Source organism: Oncorhynchus gorbuscha, linkage group LG02 (genome assembly GCF_021184085.1).
Source record: "Oncorhynchus gorbuscha isolate QuinsamMale2020 ecotype Even-year linkage group LG02, OgorEven_v1.0, whole genome shotgun sequence".
Lineage (NCBI taxonomy): Eukaryota > Metazoa > Chordata > Actinopteri > Salmoniformes > Salmonidae > Oncorhynchus > Oncorhynchus gorbuscha.
This window is the reverse complement of record NC_060174.1, coordinates 61,374,728-61,388,584: the sequence shown is the minus strand read 5'-3', so window position 1 is coordinate 61,388,584 and position 13,857 is coordinate 61,374,728. Positions and strand designations below refer to the sequence as shown.

General features: G+C 45.2%; 1 protein-coding gene across 2 annotated transcripts; it reads left to right on the top strand.

The window, feature by feature from the left end:
* Window positions 1-459: 459 nt before the first annotated feature.
* On the top strand, window positions 460-12,355 carry LOC124005896 (NHS-like protein 2). 2 transcript variants are annotated; one of them, XM_046315542.1, is made up of 6 exons: window positions 484-589; window positions 1,764-1,829; window positions 2,299-2,448; window positions 8,735-11,417; window positions 11,620-11,758; window positions 12,046-12,355. In XM_046315542.1, exons 4-6 carry the CDS (start codon window positions 8,834-8,836, stop codon window positions 12,266-12,268), a joined length of 2,946 nt encoding a protein of 981 aa, XP_046171498.1. In that variant the 5' UTR covers window positions 484-589; window positions 1,764-1,829; window positions 2,299-2,448; window positions 8,735-8,833; the 3' UTR covers window positions 12,269-12,355. The 2 variants fall into 2 exon arrangements, with proteins under 2 accessions (XP_046171506.1, XP_046171498.1); XM_046315550.1 differs by lacking the exon at window positions 1,764-1,829 and having other exon boundaries at window positions 460-589.
* Window positions 12,356-13,857: the final 1,502 nt, after the last annotated feature.

Below are 13,857 nucleotides of genomic sequence, written 5' to 3'. Positions count from 1 at the left end.
GTTAAAATGTTATGGGATGCATATCCTCCATTGTTTTTGACAGTAGGCGATTCTGGTAGGCCTACATTAGGATCAAATAGCCACAGTAGTCTACTTGGCCACTGTTAAAGCTGTCACTTAAAGCGGGTACAGCCTCAATGTTCACAGTAAAGACACTTTCTTTTGAGGGAACATTGATAACCAGTAATGTTTTACACCATCCATATATCCCCATCATCACTGTAAGACGCCCAATCAACTTCAGCAATCCCCAGGAGGGTGTGTGAGCATGATGTCTGCCTGTAAGGAAGCAAGGGGTGTGGTGTACATTCGATGGTTCTCACCCTTCACTGAACCCTTGACCCTGATCATCGAGCCCCAGCCCGAATCACTCCCCTGCTCTGGTTTCCTGTCACAACGCCTGGTACACAGCCACTTCCTGTGTTCTAAGGGAGGGGCTGATTTAGAAGTTACATTTGAGGAACATTGGGTCATATTGGGACATATGTGACAAGAGTGGGGGTTACAGCCAGGTCTAGAGAGACAACTCACCATCTCATTCAGCAGCTTGAGGATGCTGATTGTGAGCTCCTTTCCTGCATGTAAAAAGGTATGTGATTTGGTTTCTATAGTGTAAAGGCTTATTCTACTAAGAGCTGCAGGGTTCGATTGATAACGTCAGTATGGAATAGTGAATTGATGGCCATTCAATAAACTCTCCGTTTTGAGCTCTTGATGATCAGCTAAGGCTCATGGCATGAAGATGACCTGTAGCAAGTTCAAGTATTTCAAAAGTACAATGATTCCTTTGCCACTTGAACTTTTCTTAATGTAATGCAGCAAATCAGTAAATATTCAGTGCACTGAAATACAATTTAGTAGGTCCTGTCGGCATGGTATTATAAAGGAAGAACTTGAATGTTCATGCACCATCTAAGTTTACTCTTGGAAAAGAAGCAAAGCGTGCTTGAATAAACCCCAGCCTTTAAATTTGAAGGATTCACATTGACTCGGATCAAGCAACAATTGGCACAGCAGAGCTGTCTCGGTAAGGTTTGAGTGCATGAATTGCCTGCTGTGTTGTAATGTGTCTACGTTTCTTGCTATGATTAGCACAGTCATAAACCCAGCATTCCCACCAAGTTCATGAAGGCCTCAAAAGGCTCTATTCACATGTGTATCACAGAATAGTCTTCGTCGCCCGTGGACGTTTAGTCTCTTCTCCGCAATGAAAAACGAAAGATCATCTGAATGCCTTCAGCGGAAATAACGGAACCGAGAAAAGTAACGGAGGAGACATGAAAAAGAGCACTTCTCAGCCTCTTACGTAGAGACAATTTCAAAAAGGCGCTGTAGAACACGTCGAACGTGCTGAACATGAAATGACGGAGAAAAAAATCAGGATCAAGATCAAAAATGCTGAATCAATTTTGTGTGAGTCGTCACACTGAATCAATTTTGTGTGAGTCGTCACACTACACAGGCAATGTATGTGTTGCACTGTTAATTTAGCGGAAAAACTTAAGCGCAGAGGGTGTTTTCCAGAAGTTGTGAAACCCTGGTCAACAGCTCGCTCAACTTAAGCACAAAAGGGTGGACTGTCGTTAGCAGAAGAGATGGGGACCCAGTTGTATCTCTCTCACCTCTCGTCATCTTTCGCCTCAGTTGTTACTGTCAACACCTGCTACATCATGCATCAGTAATTTAGTTGAATTTGCCTGTATGGCACGGCACTCGTTTAAAAAAAAATGATGCGAACATAAACATGGTTTATCTTTCTACAGCATCTGAAGGGACGTTCCTGAGCGAGCAGCCACTCATGACGTGAACTTCTGAACACACCCATTGAGGTGAAAAAAAGATATACAAAAATAAAAACACTGAGGTGATTGTAAGTTGACGTTAAAGGGTCTCAAGCTTTCATTCGTTTATTTACATCAAAAGTTGATGGAGTTGAACATTTCCATCTGGCAAAGTCAATTTAGCAAAACAGCTGGGAATGACTTGCAAATACAGTACTGTACATTGCATGATTGTGACGTAGAAACGGACCTACATTATCTATACTCCTCAGTGTAAACCAACCAAGGCGTACCAAGAATATCAAGTCATGTTAAGTCTGTTATGTCAATTCTTGTCATGCTGCAGTTGTCTTGAGTCCACAGAACTATTTTGATGTCCCAGCCTCTTTGAAACTGTTCAATACCCTTCTTGTCCCTTAGAGGCAAATGTGCTCCACACGCCATCAGAAAACAATTTTGATGTCCATCCTCTGTTCTCCCCTGTCTATCTTTCTACCTCTCCCTCTCCCTCTCTCAGCATCCGACGAACTCAGAGCAAGCAGCAGCCCACTTCCAATTGTCATGGCAACAGCATGTGAATGCATTGGGCCATAGGTGCAGACTGTAGAGTGGATGTAGGAGTGCGGCATCGGAAGCCACAGCTCTGTCTCCTGAAGCAAGCTGCAAGGTAGGAGGGGGACAACACAGAGGTTTGGAGGGGTTTAGGAACACGTTAATCGGGCTCTGTTTTACAGGAAGGTCGAGATGACAGTATGCCACTACTGTCCGTTCATTCTGTCATAGATTCATTTTTTACTTCATGTATGTAGACATGCGGACAGAGCTGTGTGGTTTATGTCAAATAATGGCATGTTTATTGTTCAAATTAGTATGTATTTATCCAAGGAAGTCGAGGGTCTCTGTCTATCTACAGTGTGTACACGTCTCTCTCTCTCGCTATCTCCATCTCGCTCTCATCTATCTGGAAAGGTAAAACATGAACATGATTGTCAGCATGTCCTCTATTTTAAGCGTTGTTGTTATTGTGTGTGTGTATTGTGATAGGTTGTGTGTGTGTGCAATGTGCATGCATTTGTGGGTTCGTGTGTGGGTTCGTGTGTGTGTGTGTGTGTGTGTGTGTGTGTGTGTGTGTGTGTGTGTGTGTGTGTGTGTGTGTGTGTGTGTGTGTGTGTGTGTGTGTGTGTGTGTGTGTGTGTGTGTGTGTGTGTGTGTGTGTGTGTGTGTGTGTGTGTGTGTGTGTGTGTGTGTGTGTGTGTGTGTGTGTGTAAGTATGTGTATATACACAGTACCAGTCAAAAGTTTGGACACACCTGCTCATTCAAGGGTTTTTCTTAATTTGCACTATTTTCTACATTGTAGAATAATAGTGAAGACATCAACACTATGAAATAACAAATATGGACTCATGTAGTAACCATGGAAAAAGTGTTAAACAAATCAAAATATATTCTACATTTGAGATTCTTCAAAGAAGTCACCCTTTGCCTTGATGACGGCTTTGCATATTATTGGTATTATCTCAACCAGCTTCACCTGGAATGCTTTCCCAACAGACTTGAAGGAGTCCCCACATATGCTGAGCACTTGTTGGCTGCTTTTCTTTCACCTTGCAGTCCAACTCATTACAAACCATCTCAGTTGGGTTGGGCTCAGGTGATTGTGGAGGCCAGGTCATCTTATGCAGCACTCCATCACTCTCCTTCTTGGTCAAATAGCCCTTACACAGCCTGGAGATGTCTTTTGGGTCATTGTCCTGTTGAAAAACAAATGATAGTCCCACTAAGAGCAAACCCGATGGGATGGTGTATCACTGCAGAATACTGTGGTAGCCATGCAGGTTAAGTGTGCCTTGAATTCTAAATAAATCACTGACAGTGTCACCAGCAAAGCACCATCACACCTCCTCCTCCATGCTTCACGGTGGGAACCACACATGCGGAGATCATCCGTTCACCTACTCTGCGTCTCACAAAGACACGGCGGTTGGAACTAAAAATCTCAAATTTGGACTCATCAGACCAAAGGACGGAATTCCACATGTCTAATGTCCATTGCTCATGTTTCTTGGCCCAAGCAAGTCTCTTCTTCCTATTTGTGTCCTTTAGTAGGTGTTTCTTTGCAGCAGTTGGACCATGAAGGCCTGATTCACGCGGTCTCCTCTGAACAGTTGATGTTGAGATGTGTCTGTTACTTGAACTCAGTAGAGCATTTATTTGGGCTGCAATTTCTGAGGCTGGTAACTCGAATGAACTTATCCTCTGCAGCAGAGGTAACTCTGGGTCTTCCTTTCCTGTGGTGGTCCTCATGAGAGCCAGTTTCATCACGGCGCTTGAGGGTTTTTGCGACTGCACTTGAAGAAACTTTCAAAGTTATTGACATTTTCCAAATTGACTGACCTACATGCCTTAAAGTAATGATAGACTAATTTCTCTTTGCTTATTTGAGCTGTTCCTGCCATAATATGGACTTGGTCTTTTACCAAATAGGCTATATTCTGCATGCCACCCCTACCTTGTCACAACACAACTGATTGGCTCAAACACATTAAGATGGAAAGAAATTCCACAAATGAACATTTAACAAGGTACACCTGTTAATTGAAATGCATTCCAGGAAGCATGAAGCTGGTTGAGAGAATGCCAAGAGTGTGCAAAGCTGTCATCAAGGCAAAGAGTGGCTACTTTGAAGAATCTGAAATATAAAATATATTTTGATTTGTTTAACACTTTTTTGGTTACTACATGATTCCATATGTGTTATTTCATAGTTTTGTCTTCACTATTATTCTACAATGTATAAAATAGTCAAAATAAAGAAAAACCTTGGAATGTGTAGGTGTGTCCAAACGTTTGACTGGTACTGTATGTATGTACACCCACACACACACACACACACACACACACACACACACACACACACACACACACACACACACACACACACACACACACACACACACACACACACACACACACACACACACACACACACACACACACACACACACACACAAATAAAAATAAATAAAAAATATTACATTTACACAAGTATTCAGACCCTTTACTCAGTACTTTGTTGAAGCACCTTTTACAGCCTGGAGTCTCCTTGGGTATGATGCTACAAGCTTGGTACACCTGTATTTGGGGAGTTTATCCAATTGTTCTCTGCAGATCATCTCAAGCTCTGTCATGTTGGATGGGGAGCTTCACTGCACAGCTATTTTCAGGTCTCTCCAGAGATGTTCGATCAGGTTCAAGTGCAGGCTCTGGCTGGGCCAGTCAAGGACATTCAGAGACTTGTCCCGAAACCACTCCTGTGTTGTCTTGGCTGTGTGCCTAGGGTCTTTGTCCTTTTGGAAGGTGAACCTTCTCCCCAGTCTGAGGTCTTGAGTGCTCTGGAGCAGGTTTTTGTCAAAAATCTATCTACTTTGCTCCATTCATCTTTCCCTTGATCCTGAGTAGTCTCCCAGTCCCTGCCGCTGAAAAATATCAACAAAGCATGATGCTGCCACCACCATGCTTCACCGTAGGGATGGTGCCAGGTTTCCTCCAGATGTGATGCCTGACATTCAGGCCAAAGAGTTCAATCTTGGTTTTATCAGACCAGAGCATCTTGTTTCTCATGGTCAAAGTCCTGTAGGTGCCTTTTGGCAAACTCCAAGCGGGCTGTAATGTGCCTTTTACAGAGGAGTGGCTTCCGTCTGGCCACTCTACCATAAAGGCCTGATTGGTGGAGTGCTGCAGAGATGGTTGTCCTTCTGGAAGGTTCTACCATCTCCACAGAGGAACTCTGGAGCTCTGCCAGAGTGACCATCGGTTTCTTGGTCACTTCCCTGACCAAGGCCCTTCTCCCCTGATTGCTCAGTTTGGCCGGGCGGCCAGCTCTAGGATGAGTCTTGGTGGTTCCAAACTTCTTCCATTTAAGAATGATGGAGGCCACTGTGTTCTTGGGGACCTTAACTGCTGCAGACATTTTTTGGTACGCTTCCCAAGATCTCTGCCTGGACAAAATCCTGTCTCGGAGCTCTATGGACAATTCCTTCGACCTGATGTCTTGGTTTTTGCTCTGACACGCACTGTCAACTGTTGGACCTTATATAGACAGGTGTGTGCCTTTCCAAATCAAATCCAATCAATTACTGAGGAGTATTTCTGTCTGTAATAAAGACCTTTTGTGGGGAAAAACTCATTCTGATTGGCTGTGCCTGGCTCCCCAGTGGGTGGGCGTAGCTGCCAAGTGGGTGGGCCTATGCCCTCCCAGGCCCACTCATGGCTGCACTGATTTCCTTATCTGAACTGTAACTCAGTAAAAATCTTTTAAATGTTTGTATGCTGTGTTTATATCTATCTATCTGTTTAGATAGAGGAAAGGTAGTGGGACTGATTCTATCTAAATGGGGTAATTCCATTTGAATTCAATCACTTTTTGACATCATACTTTTTGCCCCATGGAAGAAGTGGTCAGAAAGGGACTTTTTGAACCAGAATGCCGGAACATGTAGGAGATAAAAGGTGCTCAAAGTTGACCCATTTTTCGATACCTCACAATACCACGAGACATCCATGTCTTCATCACTGGAAAAGATAAACGGTCGAGAGTGATACAATTGAACCCTATCAGTCCCAAGACCCCGTTTTTTGTTCTCCATTTTTCTGACGTTCATTTATCTGCATGTCAGACTAACGGTTGGTTGGAGTCATTGGATTAAAAGCTTACAGTGCTGTCAAACTCTTTTTTTATTATTCCTTGAAAAAAATATGAAATTGTCATTTTGATACCTTTTTAAATGTCAATGATCTAAAATAACATAAACCTAAAAATACTTTAAAAAATCTTCATATTTGCATATTAAAGGCCATTTCACATCATATGGGGTTTTTGTGTGGTGCCAGCCATCGGTTGAGACACAACATGCTCTTGAAAACAGTGTGGCTGTCATTTCAATCATAGATATAGGATTCATAGAATGGACCCATCCCTTCAGATCACTGCAATATAGCTGCTACACCATTGAAACGTAAATTAAATTGTAGCTTCTAATTACTACCACAAAGATGACCGCAGGTCCACCCACCGTCGAATGTCAACTTAAATGGTCATGTTTATTCTGTTATCTATGTGTGTTTCAATAGGTTTCCTATGCTGGATTGACAGTGTAACTTGAAACAACAGATATTCCCATTCAAATCAACATTCTCTGATGTGTGAACCTTCAAACCATCTTTGTGATACCATTTGAAAGTTTTACATTTCAATTGTATTCCCATTTCAGTGCATTTATCAGTCAAAACATGACACCCACCCTGTATTCAAGAGCATGTTGTGTCTCAACCGATGGCGGGCACAACACAAATACCTCGGATGTAAAATATGGTCGAAGCATTTGTGAATATGAAGGGGAAAAAATCAAGAGTTAACATGTTTTTAAATAGTTGACATTAAAGGCAAAAAAAAAAAGTTAATGCAGAAATTATAAAATAGTTTGACAACCCTGTTTGTAATCTTTTCAATTATATACATCTCAACCGTTCATCTTTTCCAGTGATGAATTGGATTTAAAAATATCTATATATTTTTTGAATTGATTATCCTTTATTTAACTAACTAGTCAAGTCAGTTAAGAACAAATTCTTATTTACAATGACAGCCTACCCCAGCCAAACTTGGACGACGCTGGGCCAATTGACATCTACCCTATAGGACTCACAATCACTGCCGGTTATGATACAGCCTAGATGAAGACATGGATGTCTCATGGTATGGTAGGGTATGCAAAACGGGTCAAATTGAATCACCTTTATCTCCTGAATGTTTTGGCATTCAGGTCCAAAAAGTCACTTTCTGAGCACTTCTACAGTGAGCAAATGTGTACGGAAGGTTTCATTCAAATCAAAAGGGGTGCTGTCAAAAAGGGAACCACTTCAAATGGATTTACCCAATGGCCATGCAAAAACGTTCTCTTGAATCCATCATAACACACTTAGCATTTACAAGAAAGAAAGTGTTAAATCTCGTTTTTTCCTAAATAGTATATTGTTCAGAGAGTTGTCAAGGGAGAAGGCAGGTGATAGAACGGAAATGAAAATGGAAGGAAGGAGGGATTTTGGACTGAAAGGAATTAAGTTTTAGTCCAGCAATGAAAGAGGTGGGGATTCCATGAGCAGCTGTACACAACAGTCTTTACCCTACTAGTTGTCCCAAAAGAAGGTGCGCCCTCCAACAATAACAGATGATCATTTCCCCCATGAAACAGCATTGACCATCTTCATTAGCTAACTTCATCCGCACTCTCTCGGACTGTGCTGAGACTTGCTATCAAGTCTTCCATTGTTGAATGGGTAGATCTCAAAGCAACGTTCATCACACTAGCCTTGAAACTATTACTACACTGCTCCTACCATCACTTTATTCCTGTTCAATAAATAACTGGTTGGTCTTCGTAATACAGTTTGTCAATCTACCACAATCAAAATGTACATTTTTTTTAAACACACTCTTTCCCTTTTTATCAATGGCCATGGCTTTGTTGTTGTTGTTGTTGTTGGCATGATCACTGGATCTTGTTCATCCAATGCAGTGTAAATGGTGAGAAACCAGACATCACGCAGTATAGATCTCATCTGGGAGTGTTTTTGTGCTCTGACTATGGATGAACAGGTAGCAGTTGCCATGGCAAACACCCACTCTTTCTTTATCAAGCACAAGACCAAGATAAGTAGACATTTTCTGACGTCCTTCCTTCCTTCTTCCCAGCCACAGCTCTCTCTCGCCCCTCTCCTACTCTCACTCTCTCTCTATATACAGCATCCTTGTACTCAATGGACTACGTCTTAATTCAAAAGGGAAATTAACAAAAGGCAGAATAGCATATATTGGTTTTATTTCTGAGACCAAGATGAACACCCCACTATGCTCGCACTCACACAACTTGTTTCTTCTCTCTTCTCATCCAGCTGAATGAAAAGTGAAACCCCGTTCTCTAAAGAGGAGCCATCTCTGCTCAGCCAATCAGCCTGTGATCTGCCTGGTCTCTCAGGAAAGTCTCTGATGCCATGGAGCACAGGGCCCTGATGTATACCAGTCAACCCTGGAAGGGGCCCAAGGGCTCCACCTTCACCCCCAACTGGGACACCCCATCATGCCGACCAACCGTCATAACCCCTTGCCCTGATGTGGTAAAGTCCCCGTGTCAACATGCTGCCAACATATGTCACCCTTCAGAAGTCCCTGTGACCTCCCAGTCCCAGCAGATTGGCCCCCACGCCTCAACATCCTCTGGGTTTTCTGCCACTGCCAACACTGCCAGTAGAAAAGGTGAAAAGGAGTGTAATATAGTCATCCCCATTCAAAATGAGGAGACGGCCCTGCCAGCATACAACCCTGGGTTTCGCGGACGCTCCTTCTCTGCAGCCACTGCCTCACACCCAGTCCCACCCAGACGCAGATGTGACAGCTACGTCCACCTATGCCCCGACAACGGCTCAGAGGACACTAGCAGAGGCGACGCCTCCCAGTTGAGCCCAGACCTCTCCCCTGATCACGGTGGTCCACGGTCGCGGTCCCGCAGCATCATCCTGAGGAAGACAAAGAGGAGGCCGGCGCCGCCAACCCGTAGCGTGTCCCTCAGGAGAGAATCTGCCACCAAGCTCAGAGACAACAGGACTAAGAGCCTTTATATCGACAGGGACCCTGCCCCCCATGACTCCTTCCTGCCTGACCTCATCCTCATCTCCACACCGAGGACAGAGGAGGTGCTGTGCCTGGAGCAGTCCCCTGCTCAGCCTGTACAGGCCCGGGTTGGGCCACCAGTCAACGACATTGGGCAGCTACATGAAGTAAGGTCTATTGAGCCCTGCTGTCTCATGTCAAGCTCAGGTCCTGCTATGGTTGCACCTGTAAATGAGGGAAGAAAAGCCTCCAGCAGGTCAGAATCGGTCAGACCCCTTCCCCCCTTGCAACGCCCGCAGTCTCTAACTTGTAAGCAGTCCCCCTTCCAACAACCTGCCTCAGTCTCTCCCTCCAGTGGCCAGTCCAGCTCTCAGTGTGAGACTCGTTCCCCTCCTGTCCTCACATCTGCCATCACGGGACCCTCCCCCTTGGGCTGCAGGATGCGCCCCAAGTCCGCCACCTCGCCCACCTCCCCCAGATCCAGCAGGCTGCGGCTATCCTTGGAGTTGCCAGGGGTCGTTCCTCTCCCGGACCCGGCAGTGATCAAACCCAAAGCCACCCGGCGACACTCAGAGTCCTCTGGGTCGTCTGGCACCACCAGACCCAGACAGAGGCTGAGCTCCAGCATGATGGTGATGCCTGTGGTGACCCAGGAGGATCTCAGCAATGTGCGTTTGCGTTCCGTCAGCAGCTCAGACTCTGACAAAGGCCTGGAGGGCTCACCTGAAGTCATCAGGGAGGAGGAGCTGGAACAGGAGCTGGAGCTGGAGAGCTGCCCACTGGTCCACCACAGTCCTAAAGCTAAACCACCTGTTGCTGCTAAGCCACCTGCACACAAATGGCCACCGATACATTTGGTAAAGTCTTCCTCAGTCTCTACTAATTTCTCAGAGACCGTTCCAGCCTCACCAAGAGAGAGCCAGGGGGACATGTATATGGTGGAAATGAGACCAAAACCTAAAAGGTCGCACCAGCTTCCTCGTGTTGCCAGTGATGGGGTTATGGTTGAGAGGCAGCAAGCTGTAGACAGGCAACAATATGATGACCCACACCCACCACCCGCCTCCTGCCATTCAGAGAACAGGGATGTGAGAAGGACCTCTCCCACCAGGACCTCATTTCTCCTAGCTGAACTGGATAGGAAGAAGAAGATGGTTCCCCCTCCAGTCGCAAAGAAACCGGATGTCCTCTTCATGTCCTCCATCAGCTCACTGGGACAGAAGAGTAATAGGAGCCATGTCTGGTCTGGGCCCAGTGGTGCTTACCAGTCTCCTGCCAGTGCATACCAGTCTCCTGCCAGTGCATATCAGTCTCCTGCCAGTGCATACCCATCTCCTGCCAGTGATTACCAGTCTCCTGCCACTGCATACCAGTCTCCTGCCACTGCATACCAGTCTCCTACCACTGCATACCAGTCTCCTGCCAGTGATTACCAGTCTCCTGCCAGTGATTACCAGTCTCCTGCCACTGCATACCAGTCTCCTGCCAGTGCATACCAGTCTCCTACCACTGCATACCAGTCTCCTGCCAGTGCATACCAGTCTCCTGCCACTGCATACCAGTCTCCTGCCAGTGCATACCAGTCTCCTGCCAGTGCATACCAGTCTCCTGCCAGTGCTTACCAGTCTCCTGCCACTGCATACCAGTCTCCTGCCACTGCATACCAGTCTCCTGCCAGTGCATACCAGTCTCCTGCCAGTGCATACCAGTCTCCTGCCACTGCATACCAGTCTCCTGCCACTGCATACCAGTCTCCTGCCAGTGCATACCAGTCTCCTGCCAGTGCATACCAGTCTCCTGCCACTGCATACCAGTCTCCTGCCACTGCATACCAGTCTCCTGCCAGTGCATACCAGTCTCCTGCCACTGCATACCAGTCTCCTGCCACTGCATACCAGTCTCCTGCCAGTGCATACCGAGACAAAGACTTTACTGGAGAAGATCTCAACCATCACAGTATAAGAGATGGTATTCTTAATTTTATAAGAGAAACGTTTTGAACTCTGCATGCTATCTGTAACCATCACCTGTAACCATCTTTATAGTTTGTTGTTACTATCGAGTCAATATGTACAAATAATATGTAGGATGGCATGAGTTAGTTCTTAAACTAAGAGTTAGCTCTTGCACGAAGTAATGGAAATGACACTGTGTTATATTTTTCCAACAGGGTTCGTCCTAGTTGAGAACTGTGAAGAGAGGAGGGCAATGTCTCAGATGAGAACACTGTGCCTCGGGGAGGAAGAGGAGGAAGAGTTGGAGCACAACTCACAGTCAACTACTGAGGACCTATTCACCATCATACACAGGTAATGGGACGTACTGTTCCCCAAAATAGAATTGTGACAGACACACAAAACAAACTACCTGTATTACGTAAGTGAAAGAGATCCAGAGATGGGCCCTGTTCACTTTCATGACACTAAATGAGTTACATAATTCCATCCAACAAAATAACCAAACATTACCACACTTCACAAAGAAATATGTTGTCAGAATTATTTTCAACTTGTGTTTAAAATTAAAAATTAAAAAATTTAAAATATCTTCTTCACAAGTGTATTAAGCTGTCTACTTTCGGTCTCCCTTTTTTAAGGTCCAAGAAGAAACTCCTGGGTCGCAAAGAAACAGCTGACAGCAGGCAAGGTTACGGATCCCCCATTAAAGGCATCCAGGGGGTTGTCCAGAAGTCAAGCTCAAAAAATGACAACTTCATGGCTTTTCTGCAGAGGCGGAGGAGCAATAAACCCAACTCTGGGGAGAGACTATCAGCCGCTGAACTGCTGAAGAGTACCAAACCACTGGTCGGTCAGCCATAGAGCATCAAACAACTCCAATGTTTATGTTTCTCAATGTGTTGCAAACACTTATCACTCAATATGGGGCATGAGGGTATTGTGGACAATCAGGGATGGGGGGGGACTGGGAGAGGGGGGGCAGGGGGGCTATTGTTTATATTGCTTTACGTGCTACACCGACAACTTGTTTCTGTGATGGCAATACAGCGTACAGAGGTCTAACTGTGAATATGACAACATGTTGCCCAGCTGTGTTTTGCTTATGAGCTGAGACAATCTATCACGTCAACATATTTGTCTTGCCTGGACTTGTGATGCTTACACCATTTGTTTTTGAGCTGCCAACATTTGTGCTTTTGGTCATGTGTCGCTCAGAAATAAAACAAAAAGCTGCTTGTGTGTCTATGACAGATCATTAGTATGCGTCTGACCTAACCCACTGCTGCCCAAACCGGATGCCCTTATTTACTCGGACAAGCGAACGGCTCAACGTGATTGCTGTTTTATTGACTGGCTTTTCGTCAATGAATAATTCCTCCAGTGTCAGGGTTATTGAACTGATATCAATTCAAGATATGTTCAAGGGACACAATGTTTTTTCGCGCAATATTTCCCTATTACAATGACATTGCATTCAAAATGGGTAAACTGGTAGGGCTGTGAAAAAGAGCAATTTAAGTCATTCAAGAACTTAGTCACTCAAAAGTGGGGATTGCTACACATTCAAGCCAAGCAAGGGGACTCTGAGCATGAGGGGTGTTGGTGTTACTGAGAGTGTTAGAGATAGATAGATGGGACTTATATATATATATATATATATATATATATATATACACTGCTCAAAAAAATAAAGGGAACGCAATGTAACTCCAAGTCAATCACACTTCTGTGAAATCAAACTGTCCACTTAGGAAGCAACACTGATTGACAATACATTTCACATGCTGTTGTGCAAATGGAATAGACAACAGTTGGAAATTATAGGCAATTAGCAAGACACCCCCAATAAAGGAGTGGTTCTGCAGGTGATAACCACAGACCACTTCTCAGTTCCTATGCTTCCTGGTTGATGTTGTGGTCACTTTTGAATGCTGGCGGTGCTTTCACTCTAGTGGTAGCATGAGACTGAGTCTTACAACCCACACAAGTGGCTCAGGTAGTGCAGCTCATCCAGGATGGTACATCAATACAAGCTGTGGCAAGAAGGTTTGCTGTGTCTGTCAGCGTAGTGTCCAGAGCATGGAGGTGCTACCAGGAGACAGGCCAGTACATCAGGAGACGTGGAGGAGGCCGTAGGAGGAAAACAACCCAGCAGCAGGACCGCTACCTCCGCCTTTGTGCAAGGAGGAGCAGGAGGAGCACTGCCAGAGCCCTGCAAAATGACCTCCAGTAGGCCAAAAATGTGCATGTGTCTGCTCAAACGGTCAGAAACAGACTCCATGAGGGTGGTATGAGGGCCCGACATCCACAGGTGGGGGTTGTGCTTACAGCCCAACACCGTGCAGGACGTTTGGCATTTGCCAGAGAACACCAAGATTGGCAAATTCGCCAATGGCGCCCTGTGCTCTTCACAGATGAAAGCAGGTTCACACTGAGCACGTGACAGACGT

What these genes read in the sequence shown, in the direction of transcription:
- LOC124005896 (XM_046315550.1), top strand. Translation starts at nt 8,834, where the DNA reads ATGGAGCACAGGGCCCTGATGTATACCAGTCAACCCTGGAAGGGGCCC. An exon ending in CCATCACAGTATAAGAGATG is followed by an intron (nt 11,418 to 11,619) that starts GTATTCTTAATT and finishes TTTTTCCAACAG; the next exon opens with GGTTCGTCCTAGTTGAGAAC. An exon ending in CTATTCACCATCATACACAG is followed by an intron (nt 11,759 to 12,045) that starts GTAATGGGACGT and finishes CCCTTTTTTAAG; the next exon opens with GTCCAAGAAGAAACTCCTGG.